Genomic DNA, 13,055 nt, shown 5'->3' on the forward strand with positions numbered 1-13,055 from the left:
GCAGTTCAACCAGGGGGCAGGGCCAGCCCACCAACCGCCTGTGGCCCCTCCCACTGGCCAGACATGCCCCCAATCAGCCCCCCCACCCCGATTGGGGTGGGCCGGATGGACCCCACCCATGCACGAATTCGTACACCGGGCCTCTAGTGAACTTAATAAATTTAAACTGTTCATTATAATGGAGTACAGGTAGAGATTTCTTTTAAACTAGAAAAATAATTTACTATTAAAAAATTCAATGACTACCAAGTATAAAAGCTAATGTTACATTATCTTTTAAACATTGTAAAAATATCTTGCTATCCATTTTTCAAACTTTACCTTCATATACTGCTTGAAGATATCTGCAGCTGTATTCATCTCCACAACAGTATATACAATTAGCTTACAAAATGCTGCGAGTAAATTTCTCCTCTTGTGCAAAGCTTCGATTTTACTGGCTTCATCCTCCTGCTGACCATCTGAGGAAAAAGTTCCAAACATTAAACCATCTGTATTTTAACTCAACCACATATTTTCTTAATTCTCACTATAAAATACCTTTATTTGGGAGAATTTAAAAAATAAGAAAAAAACATTTAAATAAAATAAAGATTATGATCACTCTCAATATCTTAATGAATGACAGGCCCATTCATTCCAATAAGTAAAATTTTTGTTAAGTCAAATAGTCAGAAGGCTGCTTGATGACCATGGAACAGAAACAAGTGGAGTGAGTCAGAGGAAATGACACTTAGTGAAGTCAGGCTAAGCTTGCCTAATACAGTCATCTAATTCCCTGATAGGATAGTTTGTCAATGAGATCTACATATTCAATATCTGTTGGTTAAAGGCCCTTTATTCCCTGGGGTCTGCCAATCCCGGAAATTCAATAATCCCTCCCAAGGATGAGCCTATCCCAACGCTTATTGACACCTACTTACTTTATCCATACTACATATACTCAGCTAAGAATCATTCTGTCTCTTTAAGAAGATGTGACATATTTCTGCTCTGATCCATTATGTGAGATCTTGACATTCAGTTATCAAGGGGACAGACTATAGCCTCCATTTACTGCCAAAGGATTGTTGCTAATTCCTTGATACTGAAAATAAAGTTATGATAAAGCCTTTTACATAAAAAGCTATGTAAAGAATTTCCCTCTAGATAAATATTACAAATAAAGTTACTTAAAAAAAAACAACACCTTATATTGATTGACATTTCTTTGGTTATCAGTGAAGTTTTTCTTGCATTTATTTAGCCATTTATATTTCCTCTTTGGTGAACAGAGGGTGCATATCCTGTCAAGACTTCAATGTAAGATTCACAATATTAAAAAAAAAAATTTGTGTGTAAAAGAAAAATGTTCTTTTAAACAAGTATTTACTTCACCCTGTCTCTGATAATCCTTGATAACTGGTAATAAGTTAAAAACAAATTTTGATAATAGCAATTTTAGACAGGTTATCAGGAAAAGTTTTGTTATCACTGTGCATATTCTAGAACAAAGTATTTGCTTAGAAGCTAAAACATAGTTTACTTTTTAAGAAGACTGCACTGAATACATAAGCTAGCTTTTCCTTAATGAGAGTGTGATTATAACAGATTTATAAACAAAGTTGTTAATATTGCTCTCTGGACCTAAAGATATATAGACTTTTTATCCCCTAGAGACTGAATTACCGAGATATTCAGAATTTTGAACCCTGTCTAGAATTACATATATTTATTAAAATGCTGTTTTAGAACGTTATGTCAGTTTCCGTAAGGATACACACACACACACACACACACACACACACACACACACACACACGATATTATCCTTCAAGTTAAAAACAAACCCAGAAATTCATCAGCAGATGAATGGATTAGAAAACTGTGGTACATCTACACGATGGAATACTATGCTCCTGTAAAAAAGAAGGAATTCTTACCATTTGCAACAGCATGGATGGAACTGGAGAGCATTATGTTAAGTGAAATAAGCCAGTCAATGAAAGAAAAATACCACATGATCTCACTCACTTATGAATAATAAAGGACATTATAAACTGATGAACAAAATAGATACAGAGGCAGAGCAGCATCAAACACACTGTCAAACTACAGTGGGAAGGCTGGGGAGGGTTGGGGAGGGGGGGATAAGAGATCAACCGAAGGACTTGTATGCATGCATATAAGCATAATTAATGAAAGCAAGGTACTGGGGCAGTGATGGCGAACCTATGACACGCATGTTAGCACTGACACGCGTAGCCATTTTTGATGACACGCGGCCGCTGAGGCGGCGCATGCCGAGGATGAAACATTTGCTGCTCCTGAGGATGAAACATTTGCGAAATAATGTTTTTTCCTCAAAGTGACACACTACCCGAGTTATGCTCAGTTTTTTGGCGAAGTTTGACACACCAAGCTCTAAAGGTTGCCCATCACTATACTGGGGGGTAGGGGAGACAGGGGGAAGGTCAATGGGGGAAAAAAGGAGACATATGTACTACTCTTTGTAATACTTTAAGCAATAAAATGAAATTTAAATTAAAAAAAAAAGGTTAAGGGATTGAGAAGTGAAGATTGGAGTACCAAAGTACAGCATAGGGAATACAGTCAATAACATTGTAATAATTATGTATGGTTCCAGGGGGTTACTGGAAATATCAGGGGGAACACTATGTAAAGAATATGACTTGCTAATCACCATGCTGTACACCTGAAACTGATACAAAATATTAAATGTAAAGTGAAATAGAAAACATTTAAAAATGTTTAAAGCGTAAAAAATAAAAGACAACCAAGATGGCAGCATAGGTAAACACCTGAACTTGCTGCCACGCAAAACCATATCAAAACTACAACTAAAAGACAAAACGAATATCATCCAGAACCACAAGAAGGCTGGCTGAGTGGAAATTCTACAACTAGAAGGAAAGAGAAAAGCACATTGAGTCTGGTAGGAGGTGCGGAGGTGTGAAAGTGAGGAGGTACAGAGGTGCGTGCGAAAGGGGTTGGCAGCTGGGTACGCTGTTGTCTTTTTCAATCTGGAGGGAGATACAAGTTCCCAAATGCTCTGAACTCCAGTTCCAGGTGAGACTCTGGGAACCCAGACGCATACAGAGAGAAACTGGGCTGTCTGGCATCGGGCCGGAACACGAGGACAGCTTTCTCTCACAGGTGCTTGCAGCAATCATTGTTCCTACACAGTGCCATGGGACACAGAGACCCGGGGGCCTTTTCGGGACAGGGCTGACTGGCAGCCATTAATGTTTGCTCCGCCCTGAGACCCCACCCCATCAAATTTACAATTCCACCCAAGCTGTGGGCAGAGGCTGGACTTTAAAACCTAACAAATTGCAGCTGGGTCAGAGAGCCCCAAAGCTTCCAAAAGAAGGCCCAAGGCTCGACAGCAGCTTGCATTGCTTCAGAGCTGGGCCTCATCTGGGCCCCTCCAAACCCCAAACAAAGAAGAGGAATCTGCAGATCTCTCCATAGCTCCTGCTGGGTGGCCTCAGGCAGTGGCTGACTTTGTACCTCCTTGGAGATCCAAGAGCCAGTGTACCCAGTGGTCAGAGTGAGACCATCCAGATTACAACTCTTCAAATCCATAAGAGACACACTCAGGGGGCAGACTTACTGAGCACCAAAGCCACACTGAAGCAAGTCTAGCCCCATAAGGGTGTCTCCAGAACAGAAGTTCACCCATCATAGACACAGCTGATCCTCACAGCCAATTGGCCTGGAGGTCAGTTCCTCCCAGTGATACCAACAACAATCAAGGCTTAACTACAATAAGACTGTGCACACAGCCCACAAAGGGGTGCACCAAGAGTGTCCACCTCAAGTAATTAGGGAGGCTGAGCCACTGGGCCCTATAAGACACCTAGCACACAAAGCCACTCTATCAACTCAGGGAAGCAGCCAAAATGCAGAGACAAAGAAACAGGTCACAAATGAAAGAAATGGAGGAAAGCAAACTACTGGATATAGAGTTCAAAACCACGGTTATAAGGTTACTCACGAATCTTCTAAAAACCTCCGAGAAATATAGTGAGACCCTCAAGGATATGAAAAAGGACCAATTAGAAATTAAGCATACACTGACTGAAATAAAGAATAATATACAGAGATCCAACAGCAGACTAGAGGATCCCAAGAATCAAGTCAAAGATTTGAAATATGAAGAAGCAAAAAACACCCAACGGGAAAAGCAAAATGAAAAAAAAAATCCAAAAATATGAAGATAGTGCAAGGAGCCTCTGGGACAACTTCAAGCATACCAACATCCAAATCATAGGGGTACCAGAAGAAGAAAGAGCAAAATATTGAAAAACTATTTGAAGAAATGACAGAAAACTTCCTCTACCTGGTGAAAGAAATAGACCTACAGGTCCAGGAAGCGCAGAGAACCCCAAACAAGAGGAAACCAAAGAGGACCAAACCAAGACATATCATAATTAAAGTGCCAAGGACAAAAGACAAAGAGAGAAAATTAAAAGCAGCAAGAGAAAAAGTTACCTACAAGGGATTTCTCAACAGAAACTATGCAGGCCAGAAGGGAGTTGCAAGAAATATTCAAAGTGATGAATAGCAAGAACCTAAACCAAGAATACTCTACCCAGCAAAGCTATCATTTAGAACTGAAGGTCAGATAAAGAGCTTCACAGATAAGAAAAAGCTAAAGGAGTTCATCACTGCCAAACCAGTATTATATGAAATGCTGAAGGGTATTCTTTAAGAAGAGGAAGAAGAAGAAAAAGGTAAAAGATAAAAATTGTGAACAACAAAGTGATAACAAATACTTATCTATCAACAAGTGAATCTAAAAATCAAGTGAATAAAAAATCTGATGAACAGAATAAACTGGTGAATAGAATAGAATCAGGGGCATAGAAAGGGAGTGGACTGACAATTCTCGGGGGGAAGAGGGTGTGGGGGTGTGGGAAGAGACTGAACAAAAATCATACACCTATGGATGAGGACAGTGGGGGGGGGGGTAAGGGCAGGGAGTGGGGTGGGAACTGGGTGGAGGGGAGCTATGGGTGGAAAAAAGAGGAACAACTGCAATAATCTGAACAATGAAGATTTATTTATTTATTTAAATTTATTTAAGTAAATAAATAAATAAATAAATAAATAAATACATATACCACACACACACACACACACACACACACACACACACACACACACGAAAAATGGATAAAGGACACCAAAAGGCATTTCAGGTAAAAAAAAAAAATAGTGAAGTATCATTAAGCATTTGATTAAAAAAAACACACACAAAAAAAACCATAAAGAAGCCACTAAATAGTATTTGTTTTTGCATGACCTTTTCTTGCTTTAAGGCACTGTGTATGCAATTAGGGTGTGAAGAGTAACTTAACCCTAGGCAAGTCTGGTGTTAATATTTTCCTGTAAACATTCTATACCACCCCAGACGTACAGAATAGTTTCAAACATTTCTAACATTGATAAATTACATAGTTTAATGTCCTCACTAAAATATAAAAACCTACTTTATGAAAATATACAACAAAACGTCACTTAAAGACTTTATTCTGCTCAAATTGAATATCGGTATTACTCATGATTAAGGAAAAGAGGGCATAAATTTCATTGAATACCTATATGCCCAGGCACTGTACTAGTCCACTTTGATCAATTTAGTCAATTCACACAATGCTGTAAAGGTAGCTATAAATTAGAAAAGCAGGTTCAAGGCAAGTGAGAAGCAAAGATCTGCTCCAAAACCTATGTTCTGTCATACCACATTGTCTTTACAACGTTGCAAGAAATTAACACAAATGTCCTTTAAACTTTAGGTCATTGTTACTTAAATTTGATTTATGGTAGATATACAGATTTAACAAAATTCTAGCAATAAAATTACCTGCACTGTTATTATCATCATCCTGTTCAATGAAGACATGATCCAGAATAAAGCTGAGCAACTCAGACTGCAATGATGAATCAGGGGTGTAAACTAATGGCTCTAACATGTCACGCCCTCCTGTCATAATCTGATGGCTGAAGATCATCAAAATATCACATAGAATAGTGAAGGCCTATTTAAAAAAAAAAAGGACAGTATGCTATAAATCAAGGTTTCTCACCAACTGCTACACATTTAACAAAAAAACAGAATCCAACTTTCTATATCTGGAAATCTTAAGAGTGCGATTTCTATGATAATGACTACTAACATTTACATCATGTTTTACGAACAGCAAGGTAATTTCACAAATACTCTTTTATTTTTAGCACCTTTGTTGCTAATCCTCACCTGTGGATATTTTTTTCATTGATTTTTAGAGAGAGTGGAAGGGAGGGATGGAGAGGGGGAGAGACAAAAACATCTTGATGTGAGAGACACATCAATTGGTTGCCTCCTCCAGGCTCCCAGACTGGATTGAACCTGCAACCCGGGGACATGCCCTTGACCAGGAATTGAACCCAAGACCCTTTGGTGCGAGGACCCATAACTCTAACCAGAGAGACACCGGCCAAGGCTATTTTTAGCAACTTTAAATGACTTGTATAATATGCTAACATTACCAAAACATGCAGCCAGGACTCAACCTCAGGTTTTCTGACTCCAAATCCTACACTCTTGTGGTATACATTCTCAAATATTAAATAATGCATTAACTTGGTACCATTCTTTTCTTCAATGGCAGAAAAAAACATGATACCAAAGAGATGAATATCTCATAGAAGACCTCTTAGAAAAGGGATCACAGAGTCTATGGTACTTTTTAAGTACTCTCAGTGCCAATATATGTGGTGCTTAAGTAGCACAAACATAACCAAGTGTGGGCTGCTTACTACAAATCAGGCAAACCTGATAGGTATCATAATAAACTTAAGGCTAACATTGTATCTCAAGGAGCTTAACAAAACTCTACCAGGAGTTTTAAATGAAGTCAAACAGTGATAAAATAAGTCAGAAGATAACGAAAAAGTTACCTGTTGGAAGGGCCAATAGAATTTGGGGGTCACAAAGTCAATAGGAAATTATATTTAAAGGAAGACTACTGCTAGAAATACAAATTATAACATAGTTTTACCTTTTTGGAACTAACCACATTTACTTTTTCTGTTTATGAATTTAATTCTTCTTTCAGTCACTTCTCACTTTACTACTACAGAAGTAATTTATAGCTACCTGGATATGAGTTTACACAAACTTTTGCAACATACATACATAGTAACAATATAAAGTGATTAGTATGGTTTCATTTATTAGGTGAACTGGCAGGTCAGGTGAGCTGACCAGGATATAGTCCTAGAAGCTTGTTAGGAAGACTGAACACAAGCTATTTAATGACCAAACCATCTCCAAAAACTGAACAACAAATTACATAAGAAATTATATGTTAACACTGTAAAAACAAACAAAAAAAAACAGGGAATAAGTTGAATATCTTGGTGGCATATTTTGTGTGTTAAGTTTAGATCAGTGCATATTTCATTAAAATCCTATTCTTATAAGTGTAAAATCTAAACTCAATTTATCATCTTCAGAAATTTCGTTCCTTTCATCTGAATTATAGAGATGAAAACTGAATTTCCAAATCCTTTACTGCTATAGTAGAAAATTATATGCTGAAAACTGGAAAGAATTCAGCAATGTACTAATTGTGGCAATATACTTTTGCAAGAATGCACAAAAACCATTAATTGGGTATTGGCCATTTAATATATTCTAACTAATTTGTGCCCAAGCATGTATGTATGGAAGGGACAAAAGAGAGTTGAAAATAAGAAAACTGAGACCAACAGTTAGGTATTATATCTAACATTTTAGCTGTAACAATCAATGTGTATTTCTTTAATATTAGTTTAATATTAATTTTTTTAAAAAATGAAATAAAGACAAGTGAGAAAAGAAAAGGGTTGAACAACTTGGTAGCTTCGTAGTTGAACAACTTTCTTGGTATCTTTAAGAAGTAAATATACCCTAAATTAGAACAAACAGTACCCAACATAACATGAGCTGCTGAAAACAGCACTTACAATGACTAATGGGGCTCTACCCCAATAAAAACAGGCTAAGCAAAATGAAATGGTCATAAAACCTTGAAATCACCATAAGCATTTTGACTGTATTATTAATATTTCTTGTTAAATGATTATAAATCCATCTACCCCACAAAAGCATTTGTCAAAAAAAAAAAAAAAAAAAAGATTAATCCTCTGTTAGGGAATTGGAGCTAAACAGGCTCTTAGTCCCAGGATCAGAATTTGTTTTACAGATTAGAAAACAACCTATGATACCAGGTAACAATATATTTCCAGAATGATAAAGTTAGCAGTATTGGAATCACAAGGGTATAAGAGTGAAGACAAAGTTCACATAAGAAAAAATAACTCACACAATCAGGATAGGCAGGAATGTCAATATCTGATAATATTCTCATAGATGATAAAAACGAACGGAGGTTTCCTCCCTGAGAAATACTTGTTATACTTGTTACTTTCAGGAATAACATTTGTAATTTCATATACTTAATTTGTATATATGAGTCTGTTTACCAAGAGTGCCATAAATAAAACAGTAACATAGAATAAATACAATGAGAGTACTCTATAATGCAATTTATAAAACTTAATATGAAAAAAATGCATTAATCTAATTTTTGAGCATGGTATACATGGATGAATATAAGTTATTTCTACTTTGCTCAATATCAGTATATTAAACTTTCTATTTCAGTTCAAATATTTATTAACATTGCTTTAAAAGATTGCTATATACAGTAATTACTAACCTGTTCCTTAACAGTAGTATTCACGTTGGTCAGATAATGCTGACATATCTGACAGAAAACCCTCATCTGTTTCTTTAAACGCAGCAAGTCCTCCTTGAAAAAATTGCACATTTAAAAATACTGTGTAAAAAATCCAGTATTTAAGATATTTTAAATTACTTAAATATTATCATACATTTAACTATATTAATGCTGCTTATATATTAGATTTTAAGTTTTCTTTATTATTTATCAGAAAGGAGAACAAAAACATGTGAGACCAATTTTCTTCAAAATTGCAACCTTCAAAATATCAGGTATATTAATGGATAATATTCTAAGTGGACTGGGTCCTTCAGAATGAGAAAACTTATCTAACTCTATATATGGCTATCATTAATAAATCCATTACTCAGAATACTTAAAGAGTAAGGATTTATACTCCATTCTCACTTTGTAATTTGAAAGGTGGCCAACTTACGAATGGAAGAAATTAATTTAAAAAAGAACTGCATCTTTCATTTCTTATGTGAAGGATACTGGTTGTACTTTTGAAAAATTAGCTTTGAGGTATTATTCCAATTTTAAAAAATTATATGTCTAATAAAGTGATATTTATTTAAAAAGATGAATCTTTTTAGTGTATTTTCTCTATTTCTAAATATTTACCAGTTAATTTAAAATAGAAAACCATTCTGTAAAGATCATTAAGGCCTGGCTGGCATGGCTCAGTGGTTGAGCATCAACTTATGAACCCAGGCAGTCCCGGTTCGATGCCTGCTCAGGGCACATGCCCGGGTTGCAGGCTCGATCCCCAGTGGGGGGCATGCAAGAGGCAGCCAATCAAAGATTCTATCTCATCATTGATGTTTCCATCTCTCCTTCTTCCTTCCTCTCTGAAATCAATATATATAGAAAATTATAGTCAGGAAATTAAAAAAAAAGAAGATCCACACTAATTTAAGGAATAACCTTTGATGTATCTTCTGATACTGAATGTCAAATGACAGACTATCAGTACATATTTGGTACATGTAGTAGACAAGTTTAATAAAAACCGGCTTGACTTGAACATTGATTTGGTGAAGAAAACTCAATCAACCTTCAGCATAAATAATTTTGTATTCAGTAACATTCATATTACCCCTTTTCCTCTACTAAAAGTATTGCCTTTTTCCCATTTTAATTTTTAATGCAATACTTTCAACGTTAAGTGAATAATCATATTTACTAATATGATCACTGTTTTCTACTATAAGTTTGGTAATTCTTGGGTGTTTTGACAAAAAGTACTCTATTTTAACAACAAAACTGCATTACTTTTTCAAGGGGGAAATGTCCATTTCCTGATATAACAGCATCTTGTGCTTAAAAGAGCTCAGAGAAATTCTAAGCATTTAAAATTTTCTGTGGTTTCTATGCAAAACAAAGTTATTATCAAGAGAATTCCTGGGAGCACCTTTCTATTTACTAGATGGGATACTGCCCAATTCATTTATTGTTCAATAAAGCCAATTAGATCTTTTGTTTTTAAAGAGAGAATTCCTTTATGAGGAAAATACCTATAAACAACTAATTCTGTAACTTCCAGATACTATTTAATATTTATTAAAATGTGCTCAAATAATATTTAAGGCAACATCTTCTGCTATGAATAAGTACAATGTTTTTCTTTTTTAAAAAAAATATTTTTTTTATTGATTTCAGAGAGGAAGGGAGAGGGAGAGAGAGAAATATAAATATATCAATGATGAGAGAGAATCATTGATTGGCTGCCTCCTGTACGCCCCCTAATGGGGATCAAGCCCACAACCCGGGCATGTGCCCTTTACTGGAATCAAACCCAGAACCCTTCAATTCTTAGGCCGACTGAGCCATACCAGCTAGGGCTGTATAATGTTTCAAGCAAGCAATTTACAAATGGAAAGACAGTACTATTTAGTTCAGTTATCAAACAACACACCAAGAATTATCATTACGGGTAAAATTTTTGAAAGTTCTAAGACATAGTAGCTGGAACATCACACTCAAACAGAAAGTGATTTACCAATTTGGAACAGAGAGATTCTGAGATGATCCTAAAACAATACCAAGGCAACTGGCTTGTTATCATCAATTTATGTAATCTAACAGCTGCATCTCCTTGTTTCAAAGATTCTTGGTCATCATTTACAAAATTTATGTTTCTCAAAAAAGTACTCAATACTTTTGAGGGTAATATGGAAACCCATAAATTGTGCCACCTTCAAATGTGAACAATTTTTAATTATAAATCATACTCTGAAGCAAAACAAGTTTTCAATCCATACACATCAAACTACAAATAAGATTATTTTTTAAAGTATACATGCCTAAACAGTAGATCAGAAGTAAGCAAGACTTTACCAAAATAAATTGGTCCTATTAAATGCATAAGCTTGCGCAAAATAGTTAATTACATTAATAAAAACTCCAATGAACTGCCACCAACCTTTGTAGAGCTGCTTTCAGTTATCTTTGCAAGCTGCCAAAGGATTACATAGTGAGTACATTGCAGTGCATGAATAACGATCTGTAAAAAAGAACAAGAAAATAAAGTTAAAATTAAAGTTACAATTCTTCATTCTCAAAGTTAAGTATAAAACTTGTAAATAATAACAACCTGCTCAGGCATGTCTCCATTTTCAATTCCGGTTTTCAACAGTTTGTAATTACAAGCAAACAAATCCCACTTTGAAAGGTCATGGGCACTGTAAAAAAGAATTAAGTTATATTAAAAAGTTAAGCTTAATCACATTTGTTTTGGACTTGAGTGTTAACAGAATGTTGTTAAAATATATCAAACTTTTTAAGATGCACCACAACAGCAAAAAATGTGTATTTCTTTACAAGTATGTTAGTTCATAATTTTTCAGTGATTATCCAATTCAAGTACTTTTCCCCAAAAAGTACAAGAAACTTAGCAATGAATTTGATAGCTTTATAACCTCAAAATATGCAAGTTGGTTTTGCTACAGTGTTAAGAAAACAGAAACTTTAAGATTCAACTTACTTATGAAAAGCAGTGATTCTCTTCAATGTTGACAATACCTGGTATGCATCATCTTCATCAGGTTCTTCACCCTATGAATATTAATTATACAATATTAAACATTAATAACCACCGAAGTAAAACACTTCAGGCTATCACATTGGCGATACTACCTTGAAAAGAAAGAATAAACTAATAAAAACCACATATTAACTGTGCCAGTCAATACCTAAATATGGCTAAATTTAAAGCAATATGGCTGGAATGAAGTGACACAGTTGTTATCACAAGTACATTATACAAGAGAGAAAAAGTGAGTGACATTCTCACTTTTTCCTTCATGTAACCTAGACACAAAACTATGAAGACATCTGCTCTTTCACAGTAACAAATACATAAGGACAATAAAGAAAAGTATATTAGAGGACAAGCAAAATATCATAAAAATAACACCTAAAGGACAAAACCTACACAAAAGAAATAGAGCACTCAAGAAAGATGTATCAGACCAATCACAATTAATTTGGGGGAAAAGCTCTGAGTAAGGACTAGGCATGCTAGTCCTTTCTGGATATCAACTTTACAATTTAGAGTGACTTAAGTTTTTGAAAATTGTATGAGTCTTAATACATGAAACTTATAGTTTGGTAAATACTACCCAACTTACTGTATCAAACCCTGGGTCTCTCAAAAAATTCTTTTTTGTTTTTAAACTTTAATTTTTCTACAAAGTAATTAAACTTAATGAACAAAATACTGGTTGATTTTAAATTATCTTGTCCTAATAACAATCATACCCAGGGAAGAATACAGCCATTAAAATTTTTAACTAATAATGTGATCATTGTACACCAAAATATTTGAACAAACTGCCAATTAAGCAAAAATTAGTAAGCATGCAACATTACACATAAACAAAAAGAACGTTAAAGAATTCTAAAACAAGAAACCTGAAAATTACAAAGTCCCTATGATTTTTGCAGCATTAATGATAAAAGTGATGTTGAAAAGGCTTAAATACATTAATTTGAGAAGTCTATAAATTTTTATTGTATGCAAATCCATTAGACTGTTAAATATATTTCCAGAGATGATAAAAATCACAATAAAAATACAAGTGTGTCTGAGTGGCGTGCTTTAAGCCTCTTTAGAAATACAATAGATAGAACATCCAAAACCCAAAATTTGACAGTGGGTATAACAGCAGTTCCTCAAAGTTTTTTGTTTTTTTTTAAATATATTTTATTGATTTTTTACAGAGAGGAAGAGAGAGGGATAGACAGTTAGAAACATCGATGAGAGAGAAACATCGA

At 34.9% G+C, this 13,055-nt stretch overlaps 1 protein-coding gene across 4 annotated transcripts in view; it reads right to left on the bottom strand.

Annotated features, from left to right (window-relative positions):
- Positions 1-13,055, bottom strand: part of STAG2 (stromal antigen 2) — a 154,504-nt gene that overhangs the window by 29,161 nt on the left and 112,288 nt on the right. For all 4 annotated transcript variants that reach the window (XM_054709219.1, XM_008158886.3, XM_028135665.2 and 1 more), the window contains exons 20-25: positions 11,764-11,834; positions 11,374-11,461; positions 11,203-11,283; positions 8,754-8,846; positions 5,873-6,047; positions 322-461 (exon numbers count right to left, since the gene is read on the bottom strand). In XM_054709219.1, coding sequence (XP_054565194.1) covers positions 322-461; positions 5,873-6,047; positions 8,754-8,846; positions 11,203-11,283; positions 11,374-11,461; positions 11,764-11,834 — 648 coding nt within the window. The remainder of the gene's footprint in view (positions 1-321; positions 462-5,872; positions 6,048-8,753; positions 8,847-11,202; positions 11,284-11,373; positions 11,462-11,763; positions 11,835-13,055) is intronic.

This window comes from Eptesicus fuscus, chromosome 1 (genome assembly GCF_027574615.1).
Source record: "Eptesicus fuscus isolate TK198812 chromosome 1, DD_ASM_mEF_20220401, whole genome shotgun sequence".
Classification (NCBI taxonomy): domain Eukaryota; kingdom Metazoa; phylum Chordata; class Mammalia; order Chiroptera; family Vespertilionidae; genus Eptesicus; species Eptesicus fuscus.